This window comes from Pectinophora gossypiella, chromosome 13 (assembly GCF_024362695.1).
Source record: "Pectinophora gossypiella chromosome 13, ilPecGoss1.1, whole genome shotgun sequence".
Taxonomy (NCBI): domain Eukaryota; kingdom Metazoa; phylum Arthropoda; class Insecta; order Lepidoptera; family Gelechiidae; genus Pectinophora; species Pectinophora gossypiella.
In genome coordinates, this window is record NC_065416.1 from 14,003,490 (window position 1) to 14,023,150 (window position 19,661).

General features: G+C 40.1%; 3 protein-coding genes across 9 annotated transcripts in view; 1 reads left to right on the forward strand and 2 right to left on the reverse strand.

The window, feature by feature from the left end:
* Positions 1 to 484: 484 nt before the first annotated feature.
* LOC126372192 (protein lethal(2)essential for life-like) lies at positions 485 to 1,246 on the reverse strand. Its single transcript, XM_050017858.1, has one exon. It carries the CDS (start codon positions 1,146 to 1,148, stop codon positions 612 to 614), a length of 537 nt encoding a protein of 178 aa, XP_049873815.1. The 5' UTR covers positions 1,149 to 1,246; the 3' UTR covers positions 485 to 611.
* A 798-nt stretch (positions 1,247 to 2,044) lies between these two features.
* LOC126372121 (heat shock protein 68-like) lies at positions 2,045 to 12,469 on the forward strand. Of its 5 annotated transcripts, XM_050017709.1 has the most exons (3): positions 2,045 to 4,065; positions 12,069 to 12,104; positions 12,261 to 12,469. In XM_050017709.1, the coding sequence occupies exons 1-3, from the start codon at positions 2,157 to 2,159 to the stop codon at positions 12,338 to 12,340; spliced, it is 2,025 nt and encodes a 674-aa protein (XP_049873666.1). In that variant the 5' UTR covers positions 2,045 to 2,156; the 3' UTR covers positions 12,341 to 12,469. The 5 variants fall into 5 exon arrangements, with proteins under 5 accessions (XP_049873666.1, XP_049873664.1, XP_049873663.1 ...); XM_050017707.1 differs by lacking the exon at positions 12,069 to 12,104 and having other exon boundaries at positions 2,045 to 4,194; positions 12,198 to 12,469; XM_050017706.1 differs by having other exon boundaries at positions 12,069 to 12,469.
* A 734-nt stretch (positions 12,470 to 13,203) lies between these two features.
* Positions 13,204 to 19,661, reverse strand: part of LOC126372098 (unconventional myosin IC) — an 82,632-nt gene continuing 76,174 nt past the window's right edge. For 2 of the 3 annotated variants that reach the window (XM_050017644.1, XM_050017645.1), the window contains 5 exons: positions 19,166 to 19,293; positions 18,141 to 18,359; positions 17,326 to 17,426; positions 16,155 to 16,257; positions 13,204 to 15,762 (listed from right to left, as the gene is read on the reverse strand). In XM_050017644.1, the coding sequence (XP_049873601.1) occupies positions 15,748 to 15,762; positions 16,155 to 16,257; positions 17,326 to 17,426; positions 18,141 to 18,359; positions 19,166 to 19,293 (566 nt within the window). In that variant the 3' untranslated portion in view covers positions 13,204 to 15,747. The remainder of the gene's footprint in view (positions 15,763 to 16,154; positions 16,258 to 17,325; positions 17,427 to 18,140; positions 18,360 to 19,165; positions 19,294 to 19,661) is intronic. The other variant, XR_007567113.1, reaches the window with a different exon arrangement.

The window sequence follows — 19,661 nt, forward strand, 5'->3', positions numbered from 1 at the left end:
GGTTTTAATTCCATGATGTCAAGTTAGAAACACCTGATAACCTGCAGCTGCCAATAATGAATAAATTATTTTAAATTGGTAATCATCCACTCATTTGAAAACATGTTGAAATCTTCAGAGTATGAATATTTTTTGGATTTCCTGAAATATGCTTTAGATTTCCGTGTTTTCAATTTGTAGTTTGTGGTTATAATGTCCATAATCCATATGTTATGCTTACCACAAATTAGTAACCCGTAAGTCGGCGAGTGAGATGATTTTTTTACAATATTGAATGGATGATTGTTTGATATAGGTACTAAAGATACATCGAAGTTTCAAAATGGTAATCGAATCGACCAAGTTAATGTATTTTTTTTTACATTTGCATCCCAATGAGCTAGCTTCGTTATAAGCAAGACTGATAAAACATACCAGGTTACGGGTTCCTAATTTGTAGTGCCTGAAAAGTGGAATGCAATACCTATAAATAAAAACAACTAAATGAAATCTACTTTTGTTTTATTTTTACTTAAAAGAAATTACAAGAAACTAAGTAACTTACGCCGAATGGGAATTAAACAACATTAATCAGTCATAAGCAGTTTCAAATAAAATGTCTTAAAACTGATTCACTTTTTGGCGTCAGAAGTGCTAGGTGTATCCTGGATTTGTTTCCGCACAGGGCCTGTGTGTTGTATGGGCACAGCTCTCTCGCCCTTTACCGCCAAATGTTGTTTCGGCGCCACCACGGTTAGAACCCCATCTGAAGACAACTTTGACTGCACATTCTCGGGTACACAGCCCTCCGGTAAAGCGTAACGTCTCACAAACTGTCGAGAAATATAACCATGTTCATCTTGTTTCTCCTCGTGCTTTCCTTCGATGATTAACTGACCATCCGCAGTCTTCACACTAATTTCTTCCGGAGCAAAATGTTGAACATCCACGTTGACTTGGAATTTATCCTTGTCAGACTTGATGTTCGATCCCAAGTCCTGAGTCATTTGAGCCAGTTGTCTGAACGGTTTGTAGAAGTCGCCGGATCCACGTACCACAGGCGATAATACGTCTTCAGGTGTTAGGGCCAAGCCAAAGTCCTGGTTGAAAACGCGGTTGCGTCGAGGCCACGGCCACTCGTTATCAAAAATGTACGGTAGAAGAGACATTTTTCACTACAACTGTTACTAGTTCCGTCGACGTGAGAGGTAAAAGTGTTTCGGTCAGGTCAAGAAACAGAGAATTCGCTAACTCGCTTACTCTTCGATCGCTTGTTTCAAACTGAATGATTTGCCGCGCTTTCCTCACATATTTATACTCCGCAACAGCGCCATCTAGTATGTTATAGAGAAATCTAGAAGAGTCACAAGCACCACCCAGAAAATTCTCGACACTATAAAACTTTCACACCGAATTAAATAGCCGTCTGTTGACTTCAAAATATCATTATTATCAGAGATTAGTTTTAAATATATATATTTTTTAAGTACTATTTCTGTACTTTAGAAAACTAACATTCTCTATAGAAATATTCAATATTGTACACCAACGTCACCAACGTAAGTAATATAAAAAAAAAAATGCAAAACATTTTGTTTGAAACTTATGAAATTCTTAAATAATTAATCACTTTACCGCTAACACTCCGGGTCAGTATTGATTGCGAATAACAGCAAAGTAAAATAAATAAAATAAAATAAAACATAAAACAAAGTAAAAAAAACCGCAAAAACGCGATTCCATATTATTAACCCAGCGTATAACGACGTTGGTGTGAAATAAATTTCGTGCAAATATGAAAGAGAGGTTGTTCAAAGTGACAGAGAAGCAAATACCAGTGTTGCCAGTTCAAAACAGTTTTGCATGAAATATGTATTTTGTTTCTCTTTTTAACGTATATCACTGTCCTTATCTAGCACGGGGCGACCTCAATCGATGTTTCCCAACTGTTCTCGACCAATCGCGATAGGCGTTCTAGAATGTTGTGGAGTGTTCTAGTCGCTGATTGGTTGGGTATATAAAGGCCGGGCGACGCGCGGCAATTCAGTCTTATTTGAAACACGAAAGTGAAAACAAGTGAACTTGAGCGGTGAATAACCACTCGAACGCAAACGTTATCTACGAGATATATTATTGTATTCTACGTGTGAGTGTAAACAGTGAATTGTGAAGTGAAAATGCCAGCTGTAGGAATAGATCTTGGAACGACGTACTCGTGTGTCGGTGTTTGGCAGCACGGGAACGTGGAGATCATCGCCAACGACCAGGGAAACAGGACGACGCCATCGTACGTCGCGTTCACAGACACGGAGCGACTGATCGGCGATGCTGCCAAGAACCAGGTAGCTTTGAACCCCAACAACACAGTGTTCGACGCGAAACGGCTTATCGGACGCAAATTCGACGACCCGAAGATCCAAGCGGACATGAAACATTGGCCTTTCAAAGTGATCAGTGACTGCGGTAAGCCGAAGATTCAAGTGGAATTCAAAGGGGAAGTGAAAAGGTTCGCGCCGGAAGAAATCAGCAGCATGGTGTTGACGAAGATGAAGGAGACCGCCGAGGCGTATTTAGGTAGTACAGTGCGAGATGCGGTGATCACAGTGCCTGCATACTTCAACGACGCACAACGCCAAGCTACCAAAGACGCGGGAGCCATCGCCGGCTTGAACGTTCTACGAATAATCAACGAGCCCACAGCCGCCGCCTTAGCGTACGGCCTCGATAAGAACTTGAAAGGCGAACGCAACGTTTTGATATTCGATCTGGGCGGCGGCACCTTCGACGTGTCCATCCTTACTATCGACGAGGGCTCCTTGTTCGAAGTGAAGGCGACGGCGGGCGACACGCACTTAGGAGGCGAAGACTTCGACAACAGACTGGTGAACCATCTAGCGGAGGAGTTCAAGAGGAAGTACAAGAAGGACTTGCGAGGGAACTCTCGAGCGTTGAGGCGGCTGCGTACAGCGGCTGAACGCGCGAAACGCACACTGTCATCCAGCACTGAAGCGAACATCGAGATCGACGCTCTGTACGAAGGCGTCGACTTCTTCACGAGAGTATCCCGCGCTCGCTTCGAAGAACTATGCTCGGACTTGTTCCGAGGCACGCTCGAGCCAGTGGAGAAAGCGTTGAGAGACGCGAAGATGGACAAGAGTCAAATCCACGACGTTGTCCTCGTAGGGGGCTCCACTCGGATCCCTAAGATCCAGAACTTGCTGCAGAACTTCTTCTGTGGGAAGAAATTGAACTTGTCCATCAACCCAGACGAGGCGGTGGCCTACGGAGCGGCTGTCCAGGCGGCGATCCTGTCCGGATCGAACGACACGAGGATTCAAGACGTACTTCTGGTGGACGTGGCGCCACTGTCTCTGGGCATCGAAACAGCCGGAGGAGTGATGACGAAGATCATCGAGCGAAACAGCAAGATTCCTTGCAAGCAGTCTCAGACGTTCACCACCTACTCGGACAACCAGCCGGCTGTGACCATCCAAGTGTACGAGGGAGAGCGAGCGATGACTAAGGACAACAACCTGCTGGGCAGATTCGACTTGACCGGCATTCCACCCGCGCCGCGAGGAGTCCCGCAGATCGACGTCACCTTCGACATCGACGCCAACGGTATTCTGAACGTATCCGCCAAGGAGAACGGCACAGGAAGGAGCAAGAACATCGTCATAAAGAACGACAGGGGACGTCTGTCGCAAGCGGAGATCGACAGGATGTTGGCGGACGCTGACAAGTACAAGGAGGAAGATGAGAGGCAGAGACAGCGCGTCGCAGCTCGCAACCAGCTCGAGTCGTATGTGTTCAGCGTGAAACAAGCGCTGGATGATGCGGGAGACAAGCTGAGCGAGCAGGACAAGGACACGGCGCGGCGCGAGTGTGAAGATGCACTCAAGTGGCTGGACAATAACGCACTCGCTGAACAGGAGGAGTTTGAGCACAGGCTGAAGGAGCTGCAGCGAGTCTGCTCGCCGATCATGAGCAAGATGCATGGCGGCGGCCAAGGGAGGATGCCCGGTGGGGCACAAGGAGGAATGCCTGATGGTATGTCTGGAGGAATGCCAGGAGGAATGCCAGGAGGTATGCCTGGAGGAATGCCCGGAGGTATGCCTGGAGGAATGCCCGGAGGAATGCCCGGAGGAATGCCCGGAGGAATGCCTGGAGGAATGTTTGGCGGTATGCCTGGAGGAATGCCCGGAAGTATGCCCGGTGGGATGCGAGGAGGTATGCCTGGAGGTATGCCCGGCGGAATGTTTGGCGGTATGCCAGGAGGAATGCGAGCGGGCATGCCTGGAGGTATGCCCGGAGGAATGCCTGGATACCATCAAAACAACGACGGCCCAACTATTGAAGAAGTGTACTAAGTACCTGATTTATTAACTAGTTATTAGATTTGTAAATTGTGCTTTAAAAGACTGATGTAATTAAGTTTTATTTTAAGTCAAAAGAACTTGTGATCATTTGTTGGATAGAAGTAATAAAAAAATATGAATAACTTTATTTCTTTGTTTTATTTTATACACTTTCTTTTTACTTATAAGTACATAGGTACATGAATGAGATACAGACGGTGAAGATACTGAGGTTGGTGTACCTACCAAATTAAGTTAATTCAATTAATATACTTAATAGCTATTTAATTGGTGGTGTTTATTTTGGTTAGTTTATATTTTTATTTGCAATTTATTACTAGTAGTAAATAGGTAGGTATATGTTTTCAGTATTTTCATCGTCTACGAGAGCATGAAGCATTTTATACTCTTAAGTATTAGGTATTTAGGTATCTACATCTTAATTACCGGTTTATCTATAAAAAAAGTGTCACAATCGATAAATGTTCATGTACGAATCCCGGGATCATAAAGACGCTTTGTACTGCGGTAACTCTTGCAACTAAAAAAAAAAACAAAATTCCGACTGCACACTAAAAATATGAAAACAAGCCCCACAAGAATATTGTTTTAAACAATATAAAATGCTGAAATCTTCGTAATCTATAGTTAAATAAATAAAAAGTTATTGTAAACACTAACTAAAAAATAATTTATAAATGTTGACGGAAAGTATCGCAGGCGGGGACTTGACCGCCACCAACGAAAATAAGTACGGTCACGAGCATTAATATATATACACTTTGATACCATGTCACATTAACTTTTTTGACCAATTGAACTGTAAGTCTCACTAAATGTCAAATATGTTAGTGCGACAGAGTCCTAAAGTGGGTACATTATATTGCTCATTACTGTATCTACCTACCTAAAGTATGTGTATCTACTACGGAATATCTAATACGGAAATATTCGTTGACGTGTAATATTTATAAGAATATAATAGAATTTTACTCCTAGGGAAACTATAATAAAAAAAACCTTAATTAGCTAAGCGCACTAATGATGCAAATTCCTGTAGACTATCTATTAATTTTAATATGAATGAATAACCCTGGCGAATAAAATAGGTATCTCGATGGTATGCAGCCCGTTTGACGTGTGCTGTCGATGTAATTCTGACGGATTATTAGCAAATGTAAACTTTAGAGGGTTTTAGATTTCTGCCTAAAATTTATATGTTTCATAAATTTTATGTCCGTCGATTACCCGTGCCACACTGGATCAGATTTGAAGAACTTACGATTTTTTTTTGTCAAAATGGCATTATTTTGTTTGTAGTGTTTATACCGAAAAACACAAGTATTAAATGTTGATTGTATCGATTTTTCCTATCGATTGGCATAACAAAATAATGACATTTTGACAAAAACAAAAATAAGTTCCTTTTTTCAAATCCGATCCAGTGAATTCCAGTGTGCGTCCCTTTCTTTTCGGCGGATTAGCTAATGAGGTATAACTTAAATAAAATTAGATGGTACCTACAGGAATTAGCACCATTTTCTTCTTAAACTTAAAAAAAACTAACTTCTATTATAATTGCAAACCAAAAAATAAAGATAAAAGAGACTTATTTTTGTGCTCCTGTGTTGTATATTGTATTGTAATAAAGTATGTTATAAGAACTTAATTAAAATATTTTATTTTAAACTATTTAACAAAAACCGTTACACTTTCAAATTATTTTTTAATTACTCAAAAGTAAATTTTGAAACTATTTTTTTTTTTAATTTTAAGGGACAAAAAATATTTCAGACAATTCCCATAAAAAAAGTTAAATTAGGTACACAACTAATACAATTACCAGAACAAGACACGTACAAGCACAAATACAAGGTAATTTATAAGGTAGGTAGATAATATGTAGAAATGTAATAATTACACACTTTTAATTAAAGGGAGCGGAGTTAGGTAAGTGCAGTGTGAACACCCCGTAAACGAGACGGCCGCGCAGTACATATTGTATCGAGATTGTAAGGACCGGCGTGGCGCGTCGGCCGGTCCGTCGATGCATTGTATGAACGCACTACGCGTTACCGGTGCGGCTGCGCACATTCGTGTGGACAGCGAGACACAGCTGGCGTGTTGGTAGCACATTCGTTGGTACAGCTTTCGCGATAGCTACGCGTGTGCGTAGCGTACGCCTTGAGGTTCCAAATGCTCATATTTTGTCACATGGGTCTAGCAGCTAAAGTGTTAAGGCTGGTGCCTTTTAATCTAACGATACCTCATACATCAAAATCCACAAAGCAAAAGCAAAAGCCACAGAGAAACAGACATACATAATAGGTATACACTCGAAAAACATTACCCTCTTCCTTGGCAGTGGGGTAAAGACTCACCTACCAGAAGTTTCCAACTTCCATTGAAACATGTGACCATGAATACCTAGGGATCTGAACAGGCCACATTGAAGCAATTAATTTTAAAAAAGCAATATTGCAATTTGGCATCTTCACATTATAAAAGTTAGTGTGCATTAGATGACAAATAGGAATATTGCTTTATTAGACGAATTGCATAAACAATGTGGCCTTTCCCCCTAGGGCTCCTTTTGCAACAGGTAAAACATCATTTTCCACATCGTGTCCGTAGTTGACAAGTTTCCCAGGTCAAAGATAAATTATGAAATTCTAATTACTTAATAAAGTTAGATTTGAAGGTGACTAAACGTTTTATTTTTTCTATTTTACTTATTTATGATTTTTAATAAAGAAAAATGTAATAATCAAGTTTTTCTATGACGTCACAGTGTGTTTCTTCATACAAATTTCATAGTAATTTCGTGTTTTGACGTTTAGTAAAAAGTACTTGATTTAACTTGTTGGAAACTATCTTATTATCGCCATTTACTGGACAAACCTTCGTAGTGGCATTTTGTCGAAACAAAAACCGCATTTTCTGACATGTTGCTGGCTAAATAGTAGCTTCATAGGTCTCTGAGCGACTCGTTTGTAAAACCAGGTTCATCGTCTGTTTCATACTATAATAATTTTTTGCTAATAAGTACAGGTCAGGTGTGTGAGAGAGGCACGTATTAAAACTTTTTACAAAATACGTTAATTGACTGGGTCAAAAATAAAATATAAAACGCTAATCTAGAAATAGAAACTACTTGACACAATCTAGAAATAGAAGACTTATTTTCGAATTTTATTTATGAATTAAGTAACAACGAGTACGTCGGTTATTATCATAATTAAAACACATAGTAACGGGTTCTTACCGCGTTTAAATGGAGATATGAGACTCCCGATATTTCGACACTGTTGCAAGTGCCATGATCACGGGATGACTGATGAGATTGGAGTGGAGTAGGTAAATCTATAATTTTCTACGGGCAGACAGACATATGTCTGCAACAGTGTCGGTCGAAATATCGGGAGTCTCATATCTCCATTTAAACGCGGTAAGAACCCGTTACTATGTGTTTTAATAACGAGTACGACGTTTGACCGCTTTTATTGATGACGTCACAGGACAACATTTCCATACAAACTCTACAGAAAATTATGTTTTGACGTTTTGTAAAAAAAAATATCTCATTCAAAGACCAATGTCATTTGACTACTTAGGTTATCATGTAGACTTTTATAAGTTCACTCGCGGACTATTAAAATGAAAGTATATGCGAACTTCCGATGAGAATTTACTCTTAATTGGGTGTAAAAAATCAGTATCATCTGTATCAGTAACTAATATACCTAAGTGCGTATACTTATCTCTAGTTTCCAGATCAATCGAGTGTTGCAAAATGAACCCAATTTTACCTACCTTTTTCGTGTTTTCGGAGGTATGTAACCTGTAACCTGTATTGGGCTGGTTTTCCCTTCGGGGGTTAGAAGGTCAGACAGTCGATTCTGTAAAAAACCGGACCTGTCAAATCCTCAGGTTAGATAGTAAGCGGACCCTGTGAAAAACGAGATAATGCTAGGGGGATGAAGATCTTTTTGCAAATATTATACCTATTAAATGAAAATGAACCCAGATCTTTAACACTTTTTTATTTATAGGTAGATCCTACTGCAAGGAACATTAAGGTCAATTTTATTTTCTTCTACGGCAGGTTTTAATATGTCGAGCAAAATTTATGGGCCTCATATTAACACATGAAAAATGAAAACACCACTATTTCGCAAAAAATACCAAAGAGTGTCTTAATTTATTAATGTGTTGATTGTTATTTGTTCCTTTGTTATTTTTATTTTGGTTTATGCCTAGGTAGGTATATAATTAGATTTTCACCGAAATCAAGAATAAAAGTTTTGCGTTTTTTTTTTATCCTAGGCAGGTCTTCTTCTTTGCGAGTCGATGGCGATCGATACAAAATTTTTGCTGACCAATAATTGGCCACGCTTACGGCATTGTCAGTGGCTTCGTAAAGGTCTTTAATAGGTAAGGTGAGCGTTGTGCTCACTATCCGGAGGTCCCGGGTTCGAATCCCGGTGGGGACAAATCACAAAAATCACTTTGTGATCCCTAGTTTGGTCTGAACATTACAGGCTGATTATCTGATTGTCCAAAAAGTAAGGTGATCCGTGCTTCGGAAGGCACGTTGGTCCCTGAGTCATGTCAGGGGCCTATGGCGGCTCAGTCATAACCCTGACACCAGGGTTGATGGGGTTGGTAATCCACCTAACACACCTCAATCCACACGATAGAAGAAGTTGTGATCCCTGATCCGTTAGTTTTAATGGACAGCATGTCTCTGGTAAATTGTAGACGGAAGTTTCCTTTGGGCATTTACTTTAAACTACATTTTTTTGCCACTTTTTGGGAAGGTGAAGTACACAAGTATAACACACATCTAGTCACTGCCGCACAGAACGGTATACCAAAACTATAGAATACGGAATGCGTGCCAAAACAAAAACTAAATAAAAACAAAACAAACCGATCTTTCATATACTTTCGCAGAGCGGAACGCGTGAGCTTGAAACTTCCGTCTTTAATCTCTCTGAACAATTTTCTACCTTTCCCCAGGTTACTCTTGGCGTGTTATTATTCATTATCATTTATCACCACGCCGCATCGTTTCAATGTCAAGTTTAAAACAACAACTCGCAAACATGTTTCTCTCTCTCTCTCTCTCGTGGAATAACTTATCTTTCACATTTGCACGAAAATATTTCACATCAACCTTTTTAAACGCTTTTAAATCATGTTTATAATAGCTAATGTACCAGTATTTTGCGTAATAATACGCTATAATTTTAAGTAGTTATCATTCTTAGAAAAATCGGCTTTATTGATTTGGTGGTCATTATTTGAATAAAATAATAAAACATATATATTACAGGACTGTAATAATAATATCAAGTGATTGGAAAATGTTAAATTACTCATTGACCTATTTTTGGTGGGCAGAATCATTGACCGAGCAAAGTGTGTAAAGACGTTGGTGTGAAATAAATTTCGTGCAAATATGAAAGAGAGGTTGTTTAAAGTGACAGAGAAGCAAGTACCAGTGTTGTCAGCTCAAAACAGTTTTGCCTGAAATATATATTTTGTTTCTCTTTTTAACGTATAGCACTGTCCTTATCTAGCACGGGGCGACCTCAATCGATGTTTCTCGACTGTTCTCGACCAATCGCGATAGGCGTTCTAGAATGTTGTGGAGTGTTCTAGTCGCTGATTGGTTGGGTATATAAAGGCCGGGCAACGCGCGGCAATTCAGTCTTATTTGAAACACGAAAGTGAGAACAAGTGAACTTGAGCGGTGAATAACCACTCGAACGCAAACTTTATCGACGAGATATATTATTGTATTCTACGTGTGAGTGTAAACAGTGAATTGTGAAGTGAAAATGCCAGCTGTAGGAATAGATCTTGGAACGACGTACTCGTGCGTCGGTGTTTGGCAGCACGGGAACGTGGAGATCATCGCCAACGACCAGGGAAACAGGACGACGCCATCGTACGTCGCGTTCACAGACACGGAGCGACTGATCGGCGATGCTGCCAAGAACCAGGTAGCTTTGAACCCCAACAACACAGTGTTCGACGCGAAACGGCTTATCGGACGCAAATTCGACGACCCGAAGATCCAAGCGGACATGAAACATTGGCCTTTCAAAGTGATCAGTGACTGCGGTAAGCCGAAGATCCAAGTGGAATTCAAAGGGGAAGTGAAAAGGTTCGCGCCGGAAGAAATCAGCAGCATGGTTTTGACGAAGATGAAGGAGACCGCCGAGGCGTATTTAGGTAGTACAGTGCGAGATGCGGTGATCACAGTGCCTGCATACTTCAACGACGCACAACGCCAAGCTACCAAAGACGCGGGAGCCATCGCCGGCTTGAACGTTCTACGAATAATCAACGAGCCCACAGCCGCCGCCTTAGCGTACGGCCTCGATAAGAACTTGAAAGGCGAACGCAACGTTTTGATATTCGATCTGGGCGGCGGCACCTTCGACGTGTCCATCCTTACTATCGACGAGGGCTCCTTGTTCGAAGTGAAGGCGACGGCGGGCGACACGCACTTAGGAGGCGAAGACTTCGACAACAGACTGGTGAACCATCTAGCGGAGGAGTTCAAGAGGAAGTACAAGAAGGACTTGCGAGGGAACTCTCGAGCGTTGAGGCGGCTGCGTACAGCGGCTGAACGCGCCAAACGCACACTGTCATCCAGCACTGAAGCGAACATCGAGATCGACGCTCTGTACGAAGGCGTCGACTTCTTCACGAGAGTATCCCGCGCTCGCTTCGAAGAACTATGCTCGGACTTGTTCCGAGGCACGCTCGAGCCAGTGGAGAAAGCGTTGAGAGATGCGAAGATGGACAAGAGTCAAATCCACGACGTTGTCCTCGTAGGGGGCTCCACTCGGATCCCTAAGATCCAGAACTTGCTGCAGAACTTCTTCTGTGGGAAGAAATTGAACTTGTCCATCAACCCAGACGAGGCGGTGGCCTACGGAGCGGCTGTCCAGGCGGCGATCCTGTCCGGATCGAACGACACGAGGATTCAAGACGTACTTCTAGTGGACGTGGCGCCACTGTCTCTGGGCATCGAAACCGCCGGAGGAGTGATGACGAAGATCATCGAGCGAAACAGCAAGATTCCTTGCAAGCAGTCTCAGACGTTCACCACCTACTCGGACAACCAGCCGGCTGTGACCATCCAAGTGTACGAGGGAGAGCGAGCGATGACTAAGGACAACAACCTGCTGGGCAGATTCGACTTGACCGGCATTCCACCCGCGCCGCGAGGAGTCCCGCAGATCGACGTCACCTTCGACATCGACGCCAACGGTATTCTGAACGTATCCGCCAAGGAGAACGGCACTGGAAGGAGCAAGAACATCGTCATAAAGAACGACAGGGGACGTCTGTCGCAAGCGGAGATCGACAGGATGTTGGCGGAAGCTGACAAGTACAAGGAGGAAGATGAGAGGCAGAGACAGCGCGTCGCAGCTCGCAACCAGCTCGAGTCGTATGTGTTCAGCGTGAAACAAGCGCTGGATGATGCGGGAGACAAGCTGAGCGAGCAGGACAAGGACACGGCGCGGCGCGAGTGTGAAGACGCACTCAAGTGGCTGGACAATAACGCACTCGCTGAACAGGAGGAGTTTGAGCACAGGCTGAAGGAGCTGCAGCGAGTCTGCTCGCCGATCATGAGCAAGATGCATGGCGGCGGCCAAGGGGGGATGCCCGGTGGGGCGCAAGGAGGAATGCCTGATGGTATGTCTGGAGGAATGCCAGGAGGTATGCCTGGAGGAATGCCCGGAGGTATGCCTGGAAGAACGCCCGGTGGGATGCGGGGAGGAATGCCTGGAGGAATGTTTGGCGGTATGCCTGGAGGAATGCCCGGAAGTATGCCAGGTGGAATGCCTGGAGGAATGCCCGGCGGAATGTTTGGCGGTATGCCCGGTGGTATGCGAACAGGTATGCCTGGAGGAATGCCCGGAGGAATGCCTGGATACCATCAAAACAATGATGGCCCAACTATTGAAGAAGTGTTCTAAATATAAGTATTTATTTTGGTAATGTTAAATCAGTATTATGTTGGCTAGTGACTAAATAATTATAATTATTTAATGTTAAAAAAAGACTGATGTAATTTAAGTTCTAAGTAGGTAGTTAATTTAAATCTAACAAATGATCACAGTAATTAAGTTTTGAGAAATAAAAAATTAAATATTTATATTTCTTTGTTTCATTTTATTAGTTAATAAGTTTGATGTAGGTGGTCTGGTCAAATAGACGAAACATTAACGATTTTAGGTTTTCTTTCATATTCAATTATGAATGGCACGATGATTGCCTTTCAGTAGTCGAATTATAACCATGACATATACCTCTAGACTTATACTCCAGCGACTACTGCATGTCGACGGCGTAGCTAAAGACTTATGCTGTCATAAAATGATCTTTTGGTTTCAAGACGAACATCAATATAGCTATCCCCGAGTAGTTCTTCGAACACCGGAAGTAAAAATCATTACTTTGAATGCGAACATAATTTGGTCTTTTGTCTTTTTGCAAATATCTCCAGTTTGAACTTATGTTTGTTGCGAACTAAGTTCTAACTGGATATTCGCAAAAACACAAAAGATTCTAGGATATTTTTGTGTTCACGGTAATGAATTGATTGGTATTATTCCTTATTCTTCGGTTAAGTGGACAACGAAGCTATTTCTTTTGAATAAATTGGTTTCCAAAGATTCAAAGAGACCTTAGACGCGATTGCTGAAATATTAATGTGTATAATAAGTTTTAAACGTCAACAATAGATGTCACTAGTAGTCTTGTAAAACGGGGTAACGAAGTACCTATTTTAGATATCTAATACCCTCACCTAATGTAACATAGAAATAAAACAAAAAAATATATCAAAATAAGTTTATTTAATAAAATGACTTTTAAAGGAACTGGCTTACATTGTAAGGCACGTTAAGCCTGTATCTAAAGTATGGCCGAACTATCTTAAATTCGAAGAAGACAGCAGTTTGTATTACAAAGGAAACATAGTCCGCGCCACGAATAAAATCCCGTGGCTGCGGCGCTAGTGTTGCACTATGTGCATAGAATTATTGCGTAGTTCTTCGAATACCTGCAGTCACTATCATTACCGTTAACGCAAAAATATCCAAAAATCTTTTGTCTTTTTGCAAATATCCAGTTAAAACTTCTGTATGTCACCATCTTATGTAAGTTCCAACTGGATATTTGCAAAAAGACCAAAGATTTTAGGATATTTTTTGCGTAAATGGTCATGATATTGCCGCCCGGAGTTCGAAGAACTACTCATAGCATGTCAATTAGTTACATTAAAATCAGCGGGATTTCTTTCGTGGCGCATTCTCTACCATTTAATTTAATCGTAAATAAGCCTATGAAAACATTGAATATAAAAGGATTAGACCTACTAAGGTAAGGTGCCTCAAGCAGATATAAACTTAATTCAATTTAACTAAGGTACCTATTCAGTTTGACAGTTTTAAATCTCGTTCTATCTCTGTTTTCAACTCATCATAAGTGAAGGACGGGGCTATTTTCCGAACTGTCAAATTAAATCGATATTTTATCCACGTTTCATTAGAATTGGCATAACTCAATTCAAAAATGTGATGTAAGTATGTAAAGATGGAATAGGAAGTTAAATAAAAAAATATTAACTTAAGCCTGTACTATTTTTATTAAAGGTATTTTGTAACTGCTATCTCCCAAGAACTAGTATGAAAATATACCCACTTCATTCGATTGTAACCTTTAATATTCAAACCGAGCGAAGCGTAGATAATATTTGCGTATTTAGTGTGGAAAAGCAAAAAATACATTTTTAATTTTAGAATGTGCGGAATTTAGGATTCTATAATGTTTTTTTTTTCGCAATTGTCATGAGGCAACAGTTACATTGATTTTAAGCTGCACCGTGCTTGCACCATGTAGAAGGATTCTGTTTGATTGAATTAACGGGAGGACTACATTTAAAGGCTGTTTCTTTTCTTAGGTTTTGGCAATTTATAGGTTGTTTATGTGTTAAATAACACATATTACTACTTGGCGGGAAAACGGGTCTTTAGAAAAATAATTATAATATTAATAATAATTAGAATATTCAAAAATAGTACTCTACGTTGCGCTCGGTTCGAATCAAATCTAGAGTTCGCGCCACAAAACAAGTCCCTCGGCCGCGGCGCTGTTGTTGCAGTATCTTCATAATTCCCGACTAGTCAAATCAGTAACTTTTTACTAAACGTCAAATTACGAAATTACTACGGAATTTGTATAAAAAAACAACACATGATAAAAACATGATAAAATGTCGAACTTATTATTACATTTTTCTTGATTCAAGTTAAAAATAGACAAAAGAAAATGTTTTCGTCAGTTTTAGATCTGTTTTTATTTAGACAGAATTTCATAATTTATCTAGGTTACTTTGTATGACTTGTCAAATAGTTCCATTCAAATCCGCGGGACTTGTTTCGTTGCGCGTACTCTAAATATCGAATAATAATTATTTATTATCGTATTTGACGTATCCATTTTTAGTTACACGAGCTACAACTAACTGTTTTTTTTCTTATCATTCATTAGGCACCTTCGATTCAGCTTACAAATTACATGAATGGAGTGAAATGTGTCAAGAATATGAAAAATAATATCAATAAAATAAAATAAAAATAATAGAGTAGTGTAATAAATTTTAATAATTGATTGATTGAATATCTGTGGCGATATGGAACCGCTCTAGTGTTAAAACACTCAGATTTCCTTTTGGCTTTTTAGGTCGCTGATCAACCTCATCAACCCTGGCGTCCGGTGGTCTGGTTATAGAAGAGTAGTACCAACAAGTTATAACCTTTTTTTTGTATTTAGGTACGTACCTAATTATATTACATTAAGTACATTACATTAATGTTTACACAGTGTTATGTTATGCTTGACACATTTCAATACTTAAACCTTTCAATTTTATGGCATACAAAAATCTATAATAAGTACTTTGTACGTAACAGTTATATTAGGTATCATTATCACACTTAAATTACTTCGATGAATATAAAGAAACGGTTAATCCATACAAATTCATATAAATAACAACATTTCGAATAGAAAAGTACATCATAATATAATTTAAAAAAAACCCGATTTTTTTTAAATCTTGCCACTATTCTTTATCTTTGTTGTTGTTTTTAAGGGTATGGCTGTGGAATTTCCAAGTTCCCGGAAAATGCAAAGTTAACAAAAATATGGTAGAATCTATCGTACATTTACGAAGTTTATATAACGACATATTTTTTAAATACAATTATAAATTAACAAATAAATTATATAATGGAAATATTGAACTAGCTTCGATGAAGTATAAAAGTCGTTGTTACGTTTAAATACCTAACTTTGTTCAAAATACTGATCAATTCTTTCATGGTGTTGCGACCTGTAAAAAAAACGGATATATTAATAAGTTTAGTATTACATATACGTAAATAGTAGGTTAGGTACTCTGCATTACTTACACTTGTACATACATAATTTAATACGTGTAAAAAAATATTCATCAACTATTTATGATTAAATGCTAAAAAAATAAGACGGTATTTTAACAATTATTTTTTGTGATGATATGATATGACCTCTTCTAGGCATATCATCCAGACTGGCTGGCGCGTTATTTTTTTTAAAAAGCTTAATTTTATGGTGACATCTGATTAGTCCATCGCTTATTCTGCTAAAAAGCATATCTCTGACGATTTTTATCGAGAAGATAAGCAACTGATCGCGTTTTGTTTTTTTAATATACCAGGCCATCATAAAAGTCAGCAAACTTACCACAAGCAGGTTGCCACTCTTGGCACGGTGGATGGTCGGCTGTGGGCCGTTGGTTACCTCGATGGTGCCACCCTGCTTGCCGTTCACCAGGTTGTGGGCGATCCTGCGTACATTTAACATTGTTTTTATTAAAGTATTGGTGAGGGTAATAAATAGCTAACTATTTATCATATTAGGGAAGCGTCACTTAGTAAGTATGACTGTGTAAGTCCATGTCATCCTGGTGTTAGTTATTACTGTTTTATCTTTTGATTGGTTTTTTAGCCGACTAAGAAAGAATCAAAAACCTCGCTAATATCAGTGGTTTTATCTTTTGATTGGTACTAAACTATTTTATCCGACTAAAAAAGTAAATAACCTCGTTAAAATAAGTGGTGCTACAAACGAAACTGCGGGTTCTGGAAAGTACGTCATATAAAAAACTAAGTTCCACTTGGAAATATCATTTTATAGAGAACTAGCTTTTGCCGGCGGCTTCGCTCGCGTTAAGTTAGGAGTAATACAGTTCCTCTTTCCTAATGTACCAAAATTTAGCTTCCTACCTTGAAAACTTTGAAAAGTCCCATATAAAGTTTCACCCCCTCTTTGAAGGGGTTTGGGGGTAGATTTTCACAAAAAATGATGTATTTAATTTTTTTTGTTAGTCACAAATAGTTCGCATACTAACTTTTAGCTTTCTACCTTGAAAATTGCGGAATACTCCATATAGACTTCCGCCCCCCATTTTAGGGAAGTGGAGGGTTAGAAAGAGACAAAATATAGCCTATGTCATTCTCCATCCTTTTAGAAAATCACGTCAATTCGTAGCTCAGTATTGCCGTGAAAAACGGACAAACAAACAGACAGACACACACACACACTTTCCAATTTATAATATTAGTGTGGCGGACGGACCCAACTAGTTGGCCACCTAGTTCCGCTCACATGCAACAGATGGCGCCACATTCAATAATGCAGTCTTCAAGCAGTCATGAAACGCGATATCGAAGTTTACACAGTAAGACGCATATATACAACTTCCAACACAACATTGTTGGCTTGTCGATCCCTAATCACACTGATAACTCGTGACTAGCGGGGTACTATGCTCTGTTCGGTACCCCGAAAAACATCCTTTGGCGGCAACACCTCCTCGCCGCCAAATTAGTATAGATGTAAATAGAGTACTCACGTCCTGGTGTCTACAATTTCGACGATTTCGGGTTTCTTGGTGTAGTCAGTGACGATAGACAGCGCTTCGATCAGGTGTGACACCGAGATGATCAGATCACCCTGAAAAGAAGTCACATAATTATTACTCATAATTAAAACAAAAAAATAAAAATTGTTTATTTTCTTTCATATCGTTCTACATTTTACAGGTTTACGATGCCTCCCTTTAAGTTTTTTAAAACCCAACAACAACTTCCGAAGTGTGCATTTTTCAAAGTTATAATATTACTTACTCATCACACTTAATTCGCTAAAACTAGAAAAATATAGGCCACATTTTAACAAGTAAGTTTGGATATGAGTATAGTATAGCTGCCTTTGAACGACGGTCATCGACTTGTTGGTATAAACTTCTATTAAGTAAGATTAAAGAATTAATCGACAACACAACTAAGTACAAATTTAGTAAAATATATTTCATGTTTTTTTTTAAAGAATGTCTAGGGCCCCGTGCCGAGGTTTTCCTTGCAGCGTCTTTTCTCCGACTATACAGGTTGTGAGAAGCTGCAGTAGTTTTAGGCGGAGAGTTCCTTGTGTAAAAATGACCATTCAAAATGTAAACTATGTTGTTTTAAGTTTACGCGGTAAGAACCCGTTATTATGTGTTTTAATTAATACGTAACTATGTTACCTACTGAATAAAGATATTTTTGTATTTGAATGCTCCTCAAATTCTTCATTGTAACGGTTCCCCATCCATTGACGTAATTGCATACATTTTGACTACTTTCTATTGTAGCATTCAGACTTTTCACCAGACAAACCAAAACCCACCTTATCCTTCTTCAGCTCCTGTGGAATCTTGATGAGGATCAAGCTATCGGACTCGTTGGTGACGACGACCCTGAGTTTGTCGAAGGGCAGGCGATGTTTCAGCTTGTATGTCTTGCGTCCAGCAGCGTCGAGGACGTACAGTGCCTTGTCTGAGGCCAGCAAACTGCGCGCGCGTGGCTTGTATCCGCGACGGTCGTACTTCACTGCTTCGCAGGAATACTGGGAGGGTACGTATAGATTTTTTATTAAACATATTTTGGAGATATGTTTTTGACTTGAAGATGATTAAAGGACTAAATAAAATACAAAAGCGATGGATATTTATTATCTACTGGTTTTAAAGAAACTCTTGATGCTTTGAGAGGTGCAATAGTAGATGGCTGACTTATATAATGATTATACAGAGTTTAGTAAAGGTAATTAGGAAAAGGTTACTTCTCTTTTCTTTATTTATTTTCGGACAACACATTGTAATTTCTATTACAATCCTGATTCTTCTTCTATAGTAGAAGAAGAGAAGATGCAATAAACTGTTCGCCGGAGGGCCACGCGTGTTACATCATGAAAATATTTCTCAGTATCTGATACTCGGAGTAGTTCGGTGGCGCAGCGGTAAACGCGCTCGGTCTGCGAACTTTCGCAAAGGCCGGTCATAGGATGGGTGACCACAAAAAAAAGTTTTCATCTCGAGCTCCTCCGTGCTTCGGAAGGCACGTTAAGCCGTTGGTACCGGCTGCATTAGCAGTCGTTAATAACCATCAATCCGCACTGGGCCCGCGTGATGGTTTAAGGTCCGATCTCCCAGCAGTAGGGACGTTAATGGGCTTATGATGATGATGATCTGATACTCGGCTGTCAACCGGTTCTTAATATCCTCGTAAGGCCCGGATTTCCAGACACAATAGTTAAACAATGGGATTTGGATTTTAAAAGGACTTTGGGCCTTACGACCATATACCAATCGCTCCAGTAACTCAGGGCTCTCATCCTGGTAGAATGTAACTATGGGTTAAGGCTATACTTACAATAAGCTGTTCGCCAGAAGGCCAAGCCGGCGACGCCATGAAGGTGTTTCTCAGCACCTGGTGCTCGGCAGTCAGCCTGTCTTCCATGAAGCGGTCGCCCACGCTGGACGGGTAACTGTTCTTCTTGGCTGGAAAATCGTCATCATTACTTAAGATCTACTAAATTTATATTGCGGACTTACACTAGTGAGTTGTTAATTTATCTTTAATGCAGTTTTCACTAACACAGTTGGCTGGACCATTATAGATTATTTATGGGCTTACCACCTACCATGTTGGTCTAAAAGAAAGCTCGGTGAGGTGTGTGTACTTAGTTCATCTTGCGATGGATGTACCTCTGACTACCACAAAATTAGTAAGAGGTACTTATCCTATCTTAAAAATTAAAGTATTGTAGCGGACCCAACTCCTCCGGTCTGAAGGGGGTAGTGATGTAGCGGACCCAACTAGTTCCGCTCACATGCAACAGATGGCGCCACATTCAATAATGCAGTCT

Bases quoted from the DNA above. Each gene is read 5' to 3' on its own strand.
- LOC126372121 (XM_050017705.1), top strand. From the start codon at position 2,157: ATGCCAGCTGTAGGAATAGATCTTGGAACGACGTACTCGTGTGTCGGT.
- LOC126372192 (XM_050017858.1), bottom strand. From the start codon at position 1,148: ATGTCTCTTCTACCGTACATTTTTGATAACGAGTGGCCGTGGCCTCGA.